Genomic DNA, 18,962 nt, shown 5'->3' with positions numbered 1-18,962 from the left:
ATGAACACCGCTCGACAATCGCCAGGCAAGACTGTTCTCTTCCTGTGGGGGAGCACTTCAGCAGTCACGGGCATTCAGCCTTGGATCTTCAGGTAAGCGTTCTCCAAGGCGGCCTTCACGACACACGACAGCGCAGAGTCGCTGAGCAGAAACTGATAGCCAAGTTCCGCACACATGAGGACGGCCTAAACCGGGATGTTGGATTTATGTCACATTATCAGTAACCCCCATAGCTTGCCCCCTGGTCTTGCAGAATCTCACTAGCTGTTCTGTCTGGAGACAATACACATCTCTTTAACCTGTGTTGAATGCTCCCTCCACCCACATTGTCTGTACCTTTAAGACCTGGCTGGCTGTAGAGATTCGCATTCTAATTAGTATTCTGTAACTTGATTTCTGTGTCTGTGCACTGTTTGAGAGCAGATTTCCACTCCATCTGACGAAGGAGCAGTGCGCCGAAAGCTTATGGTATTTGCTACCAAATAAACCTGTTGGACTTTAACCTGGTGTTGTGAGACTTCTTACTGTGTTCGCCCCAGTCCAACGCCGGCATCTCCACATCAATGGAAGAAGCCAGAGAGTGGTTGTGGAGGATTGCTTCTCTGAGTGGAGGCCTGTGACTAGTGGTGTGCCTCAGGGATCGGTGTTGGGTCCATTGTTGTTTGTCATCTATATCAATGATCTGGATGATAATGTGGTAAATTGGATCAGCAAGTTTGCTGATGATACAAAGATTGGAGGTGTAGTGGACAGTGAGGAAGGTTTTCTAAGCTTGCAGAGGGATTTGGACCAACTAGAAAAATGGGCTAAAAAATGGCAAATGGAATTTAACGCAGACAAGTGTGAGATATTGCGCTTTGGAAGGACAAACCGAAGTAGAACGTACAGGGTAAATGGTAGGACTCTGAAGAGTGCAGTTGAACAGAGGGATCTGGGAATACAGGTACAGAATTCCCTAAAAGTGACGTCACAGGTGGATAGGGTCGTAAAGAGTGCCTTTGGTACACTGGCCTTTATAAATCGGAGTATCGAGTACAACAGTTGGAGTGTTATGGTAAGGTTATGTAAGGCATTGGTGAGGCCGAATTTAGAGTATTGTGTACAGTTTTGGTCACCTAGTTACAGGAAGGATGTAAATAAGGTTGAAAGAGTGCAGAGAAGGTTCACAAGGATGTTGCCGGGACTTGAGAAGCTGAGTTACAGAGAGAGATTGAATAGGTTGGGACTTTATTCCCTGGAGCGTAGAAGAATGAGGGGAGATTTGATAGAGGTGTAGAAGATTTTGATGGGTATAGATAGAGTGAATGCAAGCAGGCTTTTTCCACTGAGGCTAGGGGAAAAGAAAACCAGAGGGCATGGGTTAAGGGTGAAAGGAGAAAAGTTTAAAGGGAATATTAGATAGGATGGACGTAGGGAAGTTGTTTCCATTAACAGGGGAGACTAGGACGCGGGGGCACAGCCTTAGAATAAAAGGGAGTCACTTTAGAACAGAGATGAGGAGAAATTTCTTCAGCCAGAGAGTGGTGGGTCTGTGGAATTCATTGCCACAGAGGGCTGTGGAGGCCGAGACGTTGAGCGTCTTCAAGACAGAAATTGATAAATTCTTGATTTCTCGAGGAATTAAGGGCTATGGGGAGAGAGCGGGTAAATGGAGTTGAAATCAACCATGATTGAATGGTGGAGTGGACTCGATGGGCCGAATGGCCTTACTTCCGCTCCTATGTCTTATGGTCTTATGGTCTTATTAGGGGGGCTTCTTCACACAGAGAGTGGTGGGAGTGTGGAATGAGCTGCCGATAGAGTGGTAAATGCATTTAAGAAAAACTTGGACAGGTTCATGGATGAGAGGTCTGTGGAAGGATATGGTCCAAGTGCAGGTCAGTGGGACTAGGCAAAAAATGGTTTGGCACAGACAAGTTGGTGGAGACAGAGACCCCAAACTCTTTTAAAAAGTACCTGGATCTAAATCTTAAGTTCTGTAAGCGACAGGCTCTGGGCTGGATGCAGCAACGTGGGACCAGAAAGGGCACCTGAGTGACCTCAGGCTGGCATGGACCAGATGGGCTGAATGGCCTCCTTCTGTGGTGTAACTTTTGTATATTTTTAATAGTGCAGCGTAGAGATATGGGTAATGGCCAGTGTGACAGGAAGGGACAGAGGATGCAAACACAAGAGTGTACTGGCAAATAAGGTAAAAATAGGGAAAATGGTAAAAACACAGAATTAAAGGATATTTATATGACTGCATCAAAAAATTCATAACTGGATGGATGATTTGATAATAGAAATGAATGGATATCATATGATAGCTATTACAGAGATGTGGTTGCAATGTGGCCAAGACTGGGAACCTAATATTCAAGGGTATTTGACATTTCAGAAGGTGAGGAGAAAGGGAAAAGTGTAAGGGGAGCTCTGTTAACAAAGGATAAGATCTATACACTCGTGAGAAATAATCTTGGCTTGGAAGATCAAGACCAAGAATCAGTTTGGGTGGAAATATTAAAAAAAAGCAAGGGAAAGTAGTCACGAATGGGTGTATTTTGTAGGCCCCCTGGCAAAGGCTATACTGCAGGACAGAGAATATATCATGAAATAATGGGGGCTTATAAGAAAGGAACTGCATTAATCATGGGCAATTTTGATCATCTTGTATATTGGAGAAATCAGATTGGCAAAGGCACTCTTGAGGATGAGCTCATAGTGTATTGCAGATATTTTGTTTTGGCCGGGATTCTCCCAAAAAAATTCCAAGTGTCGAATTTGTGTGAAAACTGGAGTAAATCACGCTGTTTTATTCAGTGGGAGTTCAGAGAAGAATCTCCCACACTCTGTGCATTGCTGAGTGCACGAGCGTAAATCATGCTAAAAATCAGGGGTGGGCTTATTCTTGCCCGGGGGGCCGGCAGCGTAGTGCTGAGCCAGCTACTGCATATGCGGCGATCTGTCAGCGCCAAGATTGGCGCATGCGCAATAGCCCCTGTCTTCTGGCCTCCTGATTAGTGGCCAGCTCAGTCAGTGGCCAGCCCTGCGACTCCCCCCCCTCACATCATAGAAATCATAGAAACCCTACAGCGCAGAAAGAGGCCATTTGGCCCATCGAGTCTGCACCGACCACAATCCCATCCAGGCCCTACCCCCATAACCCTACATATTTACCCACTAATCCCTCTAACCTACATATCTCAGGCCACTAAGGAGCAATTTTAGCATGGCCAATCAACCTAACCCGCACATCTTTGGACTGTGGGAGGAAACCGGAGCACCCGGAGGAAACCCACGCAGACACGAGGAGAATGTGCAAACTCCACACAGACAGTTACCCAAGCCGGGAATCGAACCCAGGTCCCTGGAGCTGTGAAGCAGCAGTGCTAACCACTGTACTACCGTACCGCACTGGCCCTCTGTGCCCCCCTCTCCCCCAATGGCTGAATTGCTGACCCCCCCCAATCCCACACACACACACATACCACCCCCCCCCCCCCCCCCCACCCCCTCTAAAGCATGCCCGGGCCCAGCCCCGATAGCTGGCCTCCCTCCCTCTGCTCACAATACCAAAGTGCAGAGTGGCAGCGGGTCCCCCCCCCCACTCCACTGATCGACCCCATCAGGCCCTTGGGGGGGGGGTGGTGGGATGCTAGCAGGCCCGGAGATTTCAGTCCCACGTCCACTAATGGTGGATTGGCCATGCTAAATTGCCCCTTAGTGTCAAGGGACTAGCTAGGGGTTATGGTGATAGGGCATGGGTGGGATTGTATTCAGTTCAGACTCGATGGGCTGAATGGCCTCCTTCCACACTGTATGATTCTAATCGCATTTAAATTACATTGAAATTCAAATTTACATAAATTATGCAACTCCACACCTATTTCCAGCGCGGAGCTGACGGCGCCGGAAATCCAGCGCTGGGAGATGCGCTTGTGACCAGACGCCCATCGCACTAACCCGGCCCCGCTGAAATCTTCCATCCAGCTGCACTAAGAAATCAGCGCAGTGGGATGGGAGAATCGTGCCTTGTGTCTAGAAACAACAATGGAACGGGCTATCTCTATGGGTAATGTGTAATGAGACAGGATTAATTAATAAACTCGTAATTAGAAATCCTCTAGGCATGAGTGATCATAATTTGGTAGAACTTAACATTCAGTTTGAGGGTGTGAAAATTTGATCTGAAATTATATTTTTAAACTTAAGTAAAGACTGTTAGACAGAGTTGGCTATAGTGCACTGAATAAATAAGTTAAAAAATAATACAGTAGAAAAGCAGTGGCAGATGTTTCAAAACTCAATAAATATATATTGCATTGAGAAAGAAAGACTCTACGAGAAGGATGCACCATCTGTGGCTAATTAATGAAAATCAGAATGAAATCAAGGAAGAAAGGGCGTACAATACTGTGAAGATTATTGGTAGGCCAGATGAATGGGAAAATTTTAGAAACCAGCAAATATGATTTTAAAAACCTAAATGGAGAATTTGGAGAATGAGATAAGTTGCTACATTGAACACAATCATATTAGCTTAATGGTAAAAACTGGGTGGCATGGACAAGTTGGGCCAAAGGGCCTGTTTCCATGCTATAAACCTCTATAAATCTCTGAAATGTTAAAACAGAAAGACAGAACTTTTGATAAAATAAGCGGTGGTCCCTTTGAGGATGAGACTGCGGAATTGATACTGGAAACAGAAAAATGGAAGAAACTGTGAACAACAATTTTCGATCTGTCTTCTAAGGCACAAAAAGCATCCCAAGAATAGTAGAAAGTCAAAAAGGCATGAAACCAGATGGACCACACTGCATCGACCTAGGCACTGGAAACTACAATGGCACATTCAGCCCTGTCGACCCTGCAAAATCCCCCTCGTCCAAATTTGGGGACTTGTACCTAAATTGGGAGAGCTGTCCCACAGACTAGTCAAGCTACATCCTGACATAGCCATACTCTTAGAATCATATCTTACACACTGTCCCAAATTCCACCATCACCATACCTGGATATGCCTTGTCCCACCCACAGGACATATCTGGCAGAGATGATCGCAAATTTTTAAAAATCCACTTGTGGGACATGTTGCTGGCTAGCCAGTAATTATTGCCCTTCCCTCGTTGCCCGAGGCAGTTGCGAGTCAACCATGTTACTGTGGCTCTGGAGTCACATGTAGGCCAGATGAGGTAATGTTCCCTGAAGGACATTAGTGAACCAGATGGGTTTTTACGACAATCGACAATAGTTTCATGGTCATCAGTAGATTCTTAATTCCAGATATTTTTTATTGCGCTCAAATTCCACCATCTACCGTGGTAGGATTCAAACCTGGGTCCCCAGACCATTAGTTGAGGTTCTGGATTAATAGTCTAGCGATAATACCATGAGGCTATCGCCTCCCCCAATAGTGGCATACAGTCATAAGTTCATAAGTTCACAAGCTGTAGGAGCAGAATTAGGCCATTCAGCCTATCGAGTCTGCTCCGCCATTCGATCATGGCTGATATGCTCCTCATCCCCATTTTCCCGCCTTCTCCCCATAACCCTTCAACCCATTACCAATTAAAAATCTAACTCCTTAAATTTACTCACTGTCCCAGCATCCACCGCACTTTGAGTAGCGAATTTCACAGATTCACACCCCTTTGGGAGAAGTAGTTTCTCCTCAACTCTGTTTTAAATTTGCTACCCTTTATCCTAAGACTATGACCTCTCGTCCTAGAATGCCCCACAAGAGGAAGCATCTGCTCCACGTCTACCAAAACTGTACAATACTCCAGGTGCGGTCTCACCAATGCCTTGTATAGTTGCAACAATACTTCCTTACCTTTATATTCAGGATGGAGTTGCCCTGAGAGATCTCAACATCAACTCTAGACCCCATGAAGTCTCATGATATCAGGTCAAAAATGAGCAAGGAAACCTTCTGCTAACACACACACACACTCCCAACCCCTACCCATTAGGCTACGGTTCAGTTTAATTAATTAATTTATTAGTGTCACAAGTAAGCTTACATTAACACTGCAATGAAGTTACCGTGAAAATCCCCTCGTCGCCACACTCTGGCGCCTGTTCAGGTACACTGAGGAAGAATTTAGTATGGTTAATGCACCTAACCAGCACGTCTTTCGGACTGTGGGAGGAAACCGGAGCACCCGGAGAAAACCCACGCAAACACGGAGAGAGTGTGCAGACAGTGATCCAAGCCAGGAATCTAACCTGGGTCCCTGGCGTTGTAAGGCAATAGCGCTCACCACTGTGCCACCGTGCCGCCCATGCAGGACTAGTGAAAGTTGCATGCACTAGACGGAGCTAAGTGATCCTACATCATGGATCAAATCAAAGCTCTGCAGTCCCACCACATCCAGTCATGAATGGTGGTGGACAGTTAGTAACTAACACAGGCTGGAGGCTCCACAGATATCCCCTTTCTCAATGATGGGGAAGTCCAGTACATTGGTGCAAAAATACAAAACTGAAGCATTTTCAACCACCTTCAGGCAGAAGTGCAGAGTGATGATCCATCTCAGCCTGTTCCTGAGTTTTCCAGCATGACAGATGTCAGTCTTCAGCCAATCTGATTCACGCCATGTGATGTTAAGAAATGGCTGAAGACACTGGATATAGAAAATGTTGTGGACCCTGGCAACATTCCAGCAGTTCTGAAGTCATTTTTCAGAACTGATGCACCCTTAGCCAAGCTGTTCCAGTACAGCTGCATCATTGGCATCCAGCTGGCAATGTGGAAAATTGCTCAGGTATGTCCTGTCCACAAAATGTTGGACACATGAGACGTGGCCAATTACTGCCGCATCAGTCCACTTTCAGTCATCAGCAAAGTGTTGGAAAGGGTCATCAACAGTGCTAAAAATCAGGAGGGGCGCACATCACTGATTTCATATCTAGTGCAAAGGTTGTGACTGTGCAGCCCCAGAATATCACTGCAAATATTCCTCAGGGTAGTGTCCTAGGCCCTGCCAATTTCAGATGCTTTGTTGCGGTTGGTATTTTTTGTCTTGATTCAATGCTTAAACCAAAACTAAGCTACCCATCGAATTTTATTTTTTATTCTCTTCCCAGTGATTTTAGATGTACAATTGAGCGCCACTAACACACACACACACACACACCCAGGCCATTTCAGAGGACATTTAAGTATCTTTCCAGTTAGTGTGGCACTGGAGTCACACATAGAGTCATAGAGGTTTACAGCATGGAAACAGGCCCTTCGGCCCAACTTGCCCATGCCGCCCTTTTTTTTTAAAACCCCTAAACTAATCCCAATTGCCTGCATTTGGCCCATATCCCTCTATACCCATTGTACCCATGTAACTAAATGCTTTTTAAAAGATAAAAAATATGGGCTAGATGAACCAGTTGTAAAAATACTGAATGTTTACATTGTGTATGGGGGGAAATGAAGCTACTTACAGCACTGGTTATTGTGTAGAATCATACAAGGAAACAGCCTTTATTAAGGAAACTCAATTGGATATTTTTTCTAAATCCCAGTGCATTTTACAAAGCAGGATGTGCCTTCGGAGTTAAAAAAAATCTGAAATGGCCCGAGTATTCCTAAATAACAATGGTGCAACCCCCACCCCCACCACGTGAACTGTCTTTGGTCATGGAGAGTTCATATTCATCTGGGAGTTCTTGTTGGGAGTTAGATGTGTGAGCTCTCTTTTGCCTTGTAGTGATTTTAGTATCAATGTAGGAAAGTACCCTTACTAGAAATCAATAAAAATAAGTGATTGTTAAAAAGATGATTTAGTTGTATCCTTGGCTTTTAGATTCTCCATATGCCTTTATATAAATGAAGTTTATCACAATTAATTGAAAAAATAAAGAATCATCTTTGGAATAGAACTGCAAATAAACGGCACTACTGCCATCTATTGAGTATAAAATGTCAACAGATGTTAGAGTTCACATGATCTATGTAGAAAATTTGAATATAATTGCAGTCTGACCATTTTGAAATGTTTTTAGATATTTTATGAGTAAAGTTTTGCAAAACAAAATGTTTATGTTAATGAAAATTTCCTGCAGTTATTAACATACAACCTGCATCAGGATGCAGGGAAAAAGTAGATTAAAAAGTAACTAAAATGTTGAGCTGCTTCTGAAACCATTTTTTTAAAATTTAGAAATCAACGATATGCCAACGTTCAATCCAAAGATTTTCATTGCAAATACTACGCAACATGTTGAATGCCCACCACCAAGAGGACTGCCTTTGCCTGTCGTATCATGGTATAGAGATGGTACACGAGTTCCAACTGAAGGACGTGTCTACCAGGCTGGGAATGAGCTGATCTTCAATGAGATAGCAGAAGAGGATTCCGGGATTTATACTTGTCATGCTAGAAACAAAGCTGGAGAGAAGACCAGGGAGCTGAGTGTCACTGTGGCAAGTAAGGAGCAATTAGATTTCTGTGCATTTCACCTCATCTGGAAAGTATTAACAGCTAACAAATTAGTTTGATGTGTAGTCAGTGTTAGAATGCAGGTAAAAAGAACTAATTTGTTTTCGAGTAATTTGAGTAATTCACGCTGTTTTTTTCAGTGGGAGTTCACATTAGAATCTCCCACACGCAGAGGCCTCCAGTGTGAATCGCATTAGATTTCAGGGGGCGGGGCCTATTCCTGCCCAGGAGGCTGAAACCAGCAGGCCTCTGCGCATGTGCAGTGCCCCGAACTGTCAGCCTCCTGTTTGCTGGCCAGCTTAATCACTGGCCAACTTGGGAACCCTGCAGTGCTGCCTCCCCCCCCCAACTCCCCACTGCCCGATCATGCCCCCTGCCCCCACTGACCATTTATGCTCCCCTTTGTCCCGGACCGCCCTGATTTTCAGCCCCCCAGTCCACCCTGGTCGCTGGCCTCCCTCTTGCCCCCATTGATCCCGATGCAGATTGATAGCAAGGACCCCACTCCTGCCAATCGCCCCGAGGCCCTAGCTCCCATCAGGCCCCACCCGCTGGCACTGCTCCATGCCCTTAAGACAGTAAGATATAGGAGCAGAATTTGGCCATTTGGCCCATCGAGTCTGCTCTACCATTCAATCCTGGCTGATATGATTCTAATCCGCATTCTCCTGCTTTCTCCCCTTATGATCTAGAACCTATCTATCTCTGTCCTAAAGATACCCAATGACCTGGCTTCTACATGTAAATAAGATGTAAATAAGGTTGAAAGAGTGCAGAGAAGGTTCACAAGGATGTTGCCGGGACTTGAGAAGCTGAGTTACAGAGAGAGATTGAATAGGTTGGGACTTTATTCCCTGGAGCGTAGAAGAATGAGGGGAGATTTGATAGAGGTGTACAAGATTTTGATGGGTATAGATAGAGTGAATACAAGCAGGCTTTTTCCACTGAGGCTAGGGGAGAAAAAAACCAGAGGGCATGGGTTAAGGGTGAAAGGAGAAAAGTTTAAAGGGAATATTAGGGGGGCTTCTTCACGCAGAGAGTGGTGGGAGTGTGGAATGAGCTGCCGGATAAAGTGGTAAATGCAGGGTCACTTTTAACATTTAAGAAAAACTTGGACGGGTTCATGGATGAGAGGAGTGTGGAGGGATATGGTCTAAGTGCAGGTCAGTGGGACTAGGCAAAAAATGGTTCGGCACAGACAAGAAGGGCCAAAAGGCCTGTTTCTGAGCCGTAATTTTCTACAGCCTGTGGCAATGAGTTCCACAGATTTACCACCCTCTGGCTGAAGAAATTTCTCCTCATCTCAGTTTTAAAGGAGCATCCCTTGAGTCTGAGGTTGTGCGCTCAAGTTCTAGTCTCTCCCAGTAGTGGAAACATCCTCTCCACGTCCACTCTATCTAGGCCTTTCAGTATTCTGCAAGTTTCAATTCGATCCCCCCTCATCCTTCTAAACTCCATTGAGTACAGACCCTGACTCCTCAACCGCTCCTCATATGACAAACCCTTCATTCCTGGGATCATTCTTGTGAACCTCCTCTGGACCCCCTCCTAAGCCAGCACATCCTTCCTCGGGTATGGGGCCCAAAACTGCTCACAATATTCCAAATGGGATCTGACCAGAGCCTTATACAACTTCAGCAGTACATCCCTGCTCTTGTATTCTAGCCCTCTACAAATGAATGCTAAAATTGAATTTCAACCGGTTTATTTGGAATCACAAGCTTTCGGAGTGCTACTCCTTCATCAGTGGCGTGAAGGAGCAACGTTCCGAAAGCTCGTGATTCCAAATAAATCTGTTGGACTTTAACTGGTGTTGTGAGACTTCTTTACTGTGCCTACCCCAGTCCAACGCCGGCATCTCCACATCATAACTGCCAACTGAACCTGCATGTTAACCTTAAGAGAATCCTGAAACAGGACTCCCAAGTTCCTTTGTGCTTCAGATTTCCGAAGCCTTTCCCCATTTAGGAAATAGTCTATGCCTCTATTCTTCCGACCAAAGTGCATAACCTCACACTTTCCCACGTTGCATTCCATCTGCCACCTTTTTGCCCATTCTCCTAATCTGTCCAAGTCATTCTGCAGCTTCTACACTTCCTCAACAGTACCTGTCCCTCTACATATCTTTGTACTATCCACCAATTTAGCAACCATAGCCTCAGTTCCATCTTGCAGATCATTAGTGTATATAGTGAAAAGTTGTGGTCCCAACACTGATCCCTGTGGAACACCACTAGCCATCCTGAAAATGACACCCTTATCCCCACTCACTGCTTTCTGTCTGTCAACCAATCCTCCGATGGTCAGTGCCAAGGTGCCCCCCCGGCATGGGCATTTTGCCCCATTGGGAAGTGCTGGGGGCACAGGCTGGCACAGGGGGCACCACCCCACCACAGCCCAACCCTCTGGGGGGCCCCGACTGCCACCCCTTCACTCCAGCGGGGTCAGGCTTCTAGTTCCTCTAAAGGGGGGAGCTTCTCTAAACTCCGCTGGAGTGAAACACTCTGGAGGGGTGGGAGAGGTTAGCGGGCCCGGAGAATTCAGTCCCAGCCTTGCTAATAGCATTTAAATGATATTTAAAATGTCATTTAAATGCATGCCCCGCTTCCTTGCCTATTTCCAGCGGAGCACACTATGCTGGAAATCCAGTGCTAGGAGATGCTAGCGAACTCTCTCAGGAATCCCATGACCCCCCCCCCCCCCCCCCCCCCCCCACGATTAGATGAGATCGCAGAGTACTTGGAAGTGCATGATAAAGTACGACTGAGTCAGCGGTACGACTGAGTCAGCGTGGCTTTGTCAAGGGGAGGTCATGTCTGACAAATCTGTTAGAGTTCTTTGAGGAGGTAACAAGGAAATTAGATAAAGGAGAGCCAGTGGATGTGATTTATTGAGATTTCCAGAAAGCCTTTGACAAGGTTCCATAGGAGACTGTTAAATAAGTTAAGTGCCCGTGGTGTTAAGGGTAAGACCCTGGCATTAATAGAGGATTGGTTGACTGGCAGAAGGCAGAGAGTGGGATAAAGGGGTCTTTTTCAGGATGGCAGTCGGCGACTAGTGGTGTGTCTCAGGGGTCAGTGCTGGGACCACAACTTTTCACAATATACATTAACGATTTGGAAGAAGGAACTGAAGGCACTGTTGCTAAGTTTGCAGATGATACAAAGATATGTAGAGGGACAGGTAGTATTGAGGAAGCAGGGGGGCTGCAGAAGGACTTGGACAGGTTAGGAGAATGGGCAAAGAAGTGGCAGATGGAATACAATGTGGAAAAGTGTGTGGTCATGCACTTTGGAAGGAGGAATGGAGGCATAGACAATTTTCTAAATGGGAAAGTGCGTAGGAAATCAGAAGCTCAAAGGGACTTGGGAGTCATTGTTCAAGATTCTCTTAAGGTTAACGTGCAGGTTCAGTCAGCAGTTAGGAAGGCAAATGCAATGTTAGCATTCATGTTGAGAGGGCTAGAATACAAGAGCAGGGATGTACTTCTGAGGCTGTATAAGGTTCTGGTCAGACCCCATTTGGTGTATTGTGAGCAGTTTTGTGCCCCATATCTAAGGAAGGATGTGTTGATCCCTCGAATGAAGAGCTTGTCGTCTGAGGAACGGTTGAGGACTCTGGGTCTGTACTCGTTGGAGTTTGGAAGGATGAGGGGGGATCTTATTGAAACTTACAGGATACTGTGAGGCCTGGACAGAGTGGACGTGGAGGGGATGTTTCCACGAGGTAGGAAAAACTAGAACCAGAGGACACAACCTCAGGCTGAAGGGACGATCCTTTGAAACAGAGATGAGGAGGAATTTCTTCAGCCAGAGAGTGGTGAATCTGTGGAACTCTTTGCCGCAGAGGGCTGTGGAGGCCAGGTCATTGAGTGTTTTTAAGACAGAGATAGATAGGTTCTTGATTGATAAGGGGATCAGGGGTTATGGGGAAAAGGCAGGAGAATGGGGATGAGAAAAGTAATCAGCCATGATTGAATGGCGGAGCAGACTCGATGGGCAGAGTGGCCTAATTCTGCTCCAATGTCTTATGGTCTTATGAGATGGGCGAATCGTCCCCAGTATCTGAATTGCATCACTCTACTGTTAACATACATAAAAGTGATATTTTGCTGTCTATCTCAGCACTAACATTCATGGAATCATAGAACCCTATAGTGCAGAACGCGGCCATTCGGCCCATCGAGTCTGCACCGATCACAATCCCACCCAGGCTCCATCCCCATAGCCCCATGCATTTACCCCAGCTTTTCCCCTAACTCTAAGGGGCAATTTAGTATGGCCAAGCCACTTAACTCACACATCTTTGGACTGGATTGAATGTTATGAAGTCATTAAGTGTGAAGTGTACAATTTGCTAGATGAATGAGGAAAGGCAATACGAAATAAATACAATTCTAAAGGGATGCAGAGCAACCTCAGGGTATATGTGCACAAATTGTTTTGAGCTGGCAGGAAAGTTTGCGAAAGCCATTCATAAGTCATACAGAGTCTGTATAAATGGAGGCAGACTACAAAAGCAAGGATGTTGCGGCGAACCTTCATAAAACATTTATTTGGCTTCAGCTGAAGTATTGTTGCCAATTCTGGGCACCATGACAGAATGTGTAGACTTTGGAGAGAGTGCAGAAACGATTCACGGGAATGGTTCTGGGAATGGGAAACATCAGTTATATGAATAGAGAAGCTGGGCTCTTTATTTTGGAGACAAGTTCGAGAGAAAGTTTGAAAGAGGTATTTAAAATTATGCTGCATAAAATAGATGGGCAAAATAACTGAAAGCAGCGTGAATAAAACTACTTTTATGCAGCGAGTGGTTAGGACCTAGAATTCACTGCCTGAAAGTGGTGGAGGCAGATTCAATCATGGCTTTCAAAAGCGATAATTATGTGATAAGAAAAGATTTGCAGGCATACAGTGAAAAGACTGAACTGGAACTAAAAATCAAAGTTTTAATTCATTAATTTTTTTCTATATTTTCCTTTGTTTTGTCTCTTAATCCAATTTTTCTCTAGAGACATCACTTTCTGATTCAACATTGCATTCACATCCTTTAATTTATCCTCTTCCTCACCTTTCCAATTTATTTTCCTTAAATCTTGTTTAGTTAAGGAGAAACCGTGTGAGTCACATTCACCAACTTGGTGAGGCTATGTTTGTGCACAGTAGAAGAAGCAGTATGTTATAGATAGAGCAGTCTGTGCTGGCATACAATGTGACTTGGGCTACTATTCCCATCTCTATTAGGATCATTTAAAATCCCCATATCATTAACATTGTAACTCTTTATAGTTCTTCTATTAATAAGATTTTAAACCGAGACAAATATTGAAGATGAGGAATGGAAATTACTTCTATGAATTCTTTTTGCAGCATTCCCAGAGTGGGTGGTCAAACCAACTAACAGCCAGCTAGATGAAGGGAAGCCAGGATTTTTGCACTGTCGTACCCGGGCCAACCCCATTCCCACAGTTACTTGGTTCCGGAACAATGTGGACATCTCTGGTGTAAGTACATCACTATTTTCTGAGGGATCTGGGTGATTTATATTTGTTCCCATTGGTGAAGAAAGAGTAATTGGAAATGTTTCTCTTCCCATCTTTTGAAGACAATTTTTTCTGCCTTTCTCAAGTATAGATCCCAGTTGTTGATAGGCTTTTCAAGCAGGAACAATATCTCAACTGAGTGGTTTATTAACTCAGTGAACAGTGTTCACATGTCCTCTTTTTGAGGAAGAATTACTGAATTTGGAGTTTGGAGCTTTGGATGATTTTATTCTCCATTCTTATTCAAGAATGCTGAGACCAATTGTAGCACCATTATCATAGCCCTGGCTGACATTAGCTTTTTATTATTCACTCGTGGGACATGGGTATCGCTGGGTGGCCATCATTTATTGCCCATCCCTAGTTGGCCTTGAGGAGGTGGTGGTGAGCTGTCTTCTTGAATCGCTGCAGTCCATGTGCTGTGGGTTGACCCACAATGGCATTTGGGAGAGAATTCCAGGATTTGGACCCAGCGACTGAATGGCTCCTAATTGTCTTGATTTATTTGCAGGACAACCGATTTGAGGAGTTTGACAATGGAACTCTGCGTATTAATAATGTGGAGGTGTATGATGGAACTCTGTATAAATGTCAGAGCAGCACTCCAGCAGGAACCATTGAGGAAACTGTGCGTGTCCACGTCTTGGGTAAGTGTGGGTATTCACTCACTGCAGGTAGCTAACTTGAATGACTTTAATTTTTATTACCAACAATTTCAATTGATTAAATTCAATGAGACTTTTAAACTGACCTGCTTTACGGCAGCTGTGCTGTAAAATAGGGGCGTGTTCTCCTTTACTCTAATCCTTTTAGACTTTGACACTGCAGCCAGGGCCTCAATGTGCTGCCTGGTACTTGTTCGGCCTGAGTCAAGGGGGTCGAGTGAGTCAATGTTGTGGTGGAACAAAAACGGAAAATGCTAGAAAATCTCAGCAGGTCTGACAGCATCTGTTAAGAGAGAACAGAGCCAACGTTTCAAGTCTGGATGACCCTTCGTTAGAGTTCATTCGAGTGTTGTGGTAGGCTTCTTCCAACGAACCACAAGAGATCCAGGAACAGGTTACAATAGTTTATTCATAATACAAGTATGAATGGAACTATCGAAGGGAAACCTCTGGAGGAGAACCCGCCTGTGATGTAGCTCTAACACAGCAATCAGAGGGACAACAATCTAATACAACTCTCAGCTCCAAGTCACAGATACAGACTGCTGACACAATTATTCAATATACAGGTCATTGTTTTAAAATTGCCTACATAGGTTTATTATTAAACCTTCACCCAAAAATGTGTCAGTCACCGAGCGAGCTTCAACTATCTGTTCTTCAAACAAGTAAAACAAACTTGTTGGCAAGTTCAACTGGTGTCAGGACCTTGTGGTGTAAGAATTTGACTAGCATATCATTGTACTCTAGTGCAGGGATATTAAATCTATCCCTCATTTTACCAAACCTATTAATTCATTCTTACGGTTAGGCAGGAAAAAAATTTGGTGCAGGTAAGTAGGTACGGAATGGCAATCTGATGCTGATTGTCACTCTGAGGAAGTTATGGCCCAAAGTTTAGGTGAAAGAGCAAATGCAGCAGTGTATTTCTTGCTTACTTTAATTCTATGTCCCCTAGTCATTGATCCCTTCACCAAGGGGAAACGTTTCTTCCTGTGTACTATCTATGTCCCTCATAATTTTATACATTTCAATCATGTACCCCCTCAGTCTCCTCTGCTCCAAGGAAAAAGTTAGTCATCTAATTTAGAAGTTCTGGTGTTCAGCACAGTCACTTGGTTCACCTTATTTCCCTGATACAGCAGTACCTCCTTCCTAGTTGGGCCAAGATACAGAGTCCAGGAAATTCTATTCAACATGTTTCAGGATTTCTGCCCCCGCCTGTTATGATCCCAGCTGATACTACCAGATAAGACAGATCACAGGATGGAACCTGGCTTGATAGATCCTAACTGCTATTTGGATACATGGATGAACAGTCACAGAACTGTTGATGAACTATTAACAAAATGGAGAATTGGGAAGCGGGGTATGCCTCCCAAAAAGAGGCAGTGTGGGTCTCTCATCAGCTCTCCAGCCGGTAGGCAAGACCCAAATGCCTTCCGTTATCCCAATCAATATTTGGGTAATCCAAGCCTCCCAATATTACCACTCAATAGTTTTTTCAGATTTAGAATCACAGTGCAGAAGGTGGCCATTCAGCCCATCAAGTCTGCACCGACCACAATCCACCCAGACCCTATCCCCATAACCCCATGCATTTACCCTGAGACAAAGGGACAATTTAGCATGGCTAATCCACCTAACCCGCATATCTTTGGACTGTGGGAGGAAACTGGAGCACCCGGAGGAAACCCACGCAGACACAAGGAGAATGTGCACCCCTCCCTGATGAGGTCAATGCATTCTATGCCCGTTTTGAGAAAGAAGTCAGCAAGAGCATGCCCTCTACCCTGAAAGCCTCAGATGAACCTGTATCTGAGGTGAGCATTGCAAATGTCAGAGCAGCTTTCTCGAAGGTCAACCCACGGAAAGCGACTGATCTGGATGGGGTACCCGGACGAGCACTCAGATCCTGCACAGATCAGCTGGCAGGGGTATTCACAGACATCTTCAACCTCTCTTTACAACAATCTGAGGTCCCTATCTGCTTCAACAAGACGACCATCACCCCGGTACCAAAGAAAAGCCAAGCAGTGTGCCTTAATGACTATCGTCAGGTGGCTCTGATATCCATCATTATGAAGTACTTCAAAAAGTTAGATATGGCACAAATCAATTCCAGCCTCCCAGATTGCCTGGATCCACTACAGTTCGTCTACTGCCGCAACAAGTCTATGGCAGACGCCATCTCCCTGCAGATGGCTGCAGGACAGGCATGTGCCTGTAAAAAGGAAGAATAGGAAAGGTAGGATTCGAGAGCCGTGGATAACCAGGGAAATTGAGGATCTGATCAAAAAGGGGTTATAGGGTTAATAGTTCATCAACAAAAGGGGTTATAGGGATCAGGCGGGTAAGTGAAACTGATCCACTTCAGATCAGCCATGATCTTATTGAATGGCGGGGCAGGCTCGAGGGGCTAGATGGCCTACTCCTGCTCCTATTTCTTATGTTCGTATGTTCTAAAAGAGAGGCGTACGTTAGGTCCAGGCAACTGAAAACAGATGGAGCTCTGGAGGAATACAGAGAGAGTAAGAAAGAACTCAAACGGGGAGTTAAAAGGGCAAAAAGAGGTCATGAAATGTTCTTGGCAGACAGGATTAAGGAGAATCCTAAGGCATTTTATTCATATGTTAGGAACAAAAGAGTTGTCTGGGAAAAAGTCGGACTTCTCAGGACGAAGGAGGGGAATTATGCTGAGAACCCAAGGGAATAGGGGAGATCCTAAATGAATACTTTGCATCGGTATTCACAAAGGAGAGGGACTTGTTGACTGGGAGTGTCTCAGAGGGAGGTGTTGACCCGTCAGAGAGAATCTCCATTACAAGGGAGGAAGTGTTAGGTTTTTTAGGTAACATTAAAACTGACAAATCCCCAGGGCCTGATGGCATCTATCCCAGACTGCTCAGGGAGACAAGAGATATAATTGCTGGGCCTCTGACGGAAATCTTTGTCTCTTCATTGGACACAGGTGAGGTCCCTGAGGATTGGAGGATAGTGAATGTGGTACCGTTATTTAAGAAGGGTAGCAGGGATAACCCGGAAATTATAGGCCAGTGAGCTTGACGTCCGTGGTAGGGAAGTTGTTGGAGAGGATTCTTAGAGACATGATGTATGCGCATTTAGAACGGAACAATCTCATTAGTGACAGACAGCATGGTTTTGTAAGAGGGAGGTCGTGCCTTACAAATTTGGTGGCGTTTTTTGAGGAAGTGACAGAAACGGTTGACGAAGGAAGGGCCGTGGATGTCGTCTATATGGATTTCAGTAAGGCATTTGACAAAGTCCCTCATGGCAGGTTGGTTAAGAAGGTTAAGGCTCATGGGATACAAGGAGAGGTGGCTAGATGGGTAGAAAACTGGCTTGGCCACAGGAAGAAGTTTAACAACACCAGGTTAAAGTCCAACAGGTTTATTTGGTAGCAAAAGCCACACAAGCTTTCGAAGCTCTAAGCCCCTTCTTCAGGTGAGTGGGAATTCCCACTCACCTGAAGAAGGGGCTTAGAGCTTCGAAAGCTTGTGTGGCTTTTGCTACCAAATAAACCTGTTGGACTTTAACCTGGTGTTGTTAAACTTCTTACTGTGTTTACCCCAGTCCAACGCCGGCATCTCCACATCTTGGCCACAGGAGACAGAGGGTAACAGTCGAAGGGTCTTTTTCCGGCTGGAGGTCTGTGACCAGTGGTGTTCCGCAGGGCTCTGTACTGGGACCTCTGCTATTTGTGATATATATAAATGATTTGGAAGAAGGTGTAACTGGTGTTATCAGCAAGTTTGCGGATGACACGAAGATGGCTGGACTTGCGGATAGCGATGAACATTGTCGGACAGTACAGGATGTAGATAGGCTGGAAAATTTGGCGGAGAATTGGCAGATGGAATTTAATCCAGATAAATGCGAAGTGATGCATTTTGGAAGAACTGATGTAGGGGGGAGTTATACAATAAATGGCAGAGCCATCAAGAGTATAGAAACACAGAGGGACCTAGGTGTGCAAGTCCACAAATCCTTGAAGGTGGCAGCACAGGTGGAGAAGGTGGTGAAGAAGGCATATGATATACTTGCCTTTATAGGACGGGGTATAGAGTATAAAAGCTGGAGTCTGATGTTGCAGCTGTATAGAACGCTGGTTGAGCCACATTTGGAGTACTGCGTCCAGTTCTGGTCGCCGCACTACCAGAAGGACGTGGAGGCTTTAGAGAGAGTGCAGAGAAGGTTAACCAGGATGTTGCCTGGTATGGAGGGTCTTAGCTATGAGGAGAGATTGGGTAAACTGGGCTTGTTCTCCCTGGAAAGACGGAGAATGAAGGGAGACCTAATAGAGGTGTACCA

General features: G+C 45.1%; 1 protein-coding gene across 2 annotated transcripts in view; it reads left to right on the top strand.

Moving 5' to 3' along the window:
* The window catches only part of ptk7b (protein tyrosine kinase 7b), a 362,591-nt gene that overhangs the window by 242,642 nt on the left and 100,987 nt on the right, over window positions 1-18,962 (top strand). For both annotated transcript variants that reach the window (XM_078212160.1, XM_078212161.1), the window contains exons 7-9: window positions 8,142-8,408; window positions 13,793-13,926; window positions 14,477-14,612. In XM_078212160.1, coding sequence (XP_078068286.1) covers window positions 8,142-8,408; window positions 13,793-13,926; window positions 14,477-14,612 — 537 coding nt within the window. The remainder of the gene's footprint in view (window positions 1-8,141; window positions 8,409-13,792; window positions 13,927-14,476; window positions 14,613-18,962) is intronic.

Source organism: Mustelus asterias, chromosome 5 (assembly GCF_964213995.1).
Source record: "Mustelus asterias chromosome 5, sMusAst1.hap1.1, whole genome shotgun sequence".
Classification (NCBI taxonomy): Eukaryota; Metazoa; Chordata; class Chondrichthyes; order Carcharhiniformes; family Triakidae; genus Mustelus; species Mustelus asterias.
Note: the sequence above shows the minus strand (reverse complement) of the source record. Positions and strands in the feature narration are given on the sequence as shown.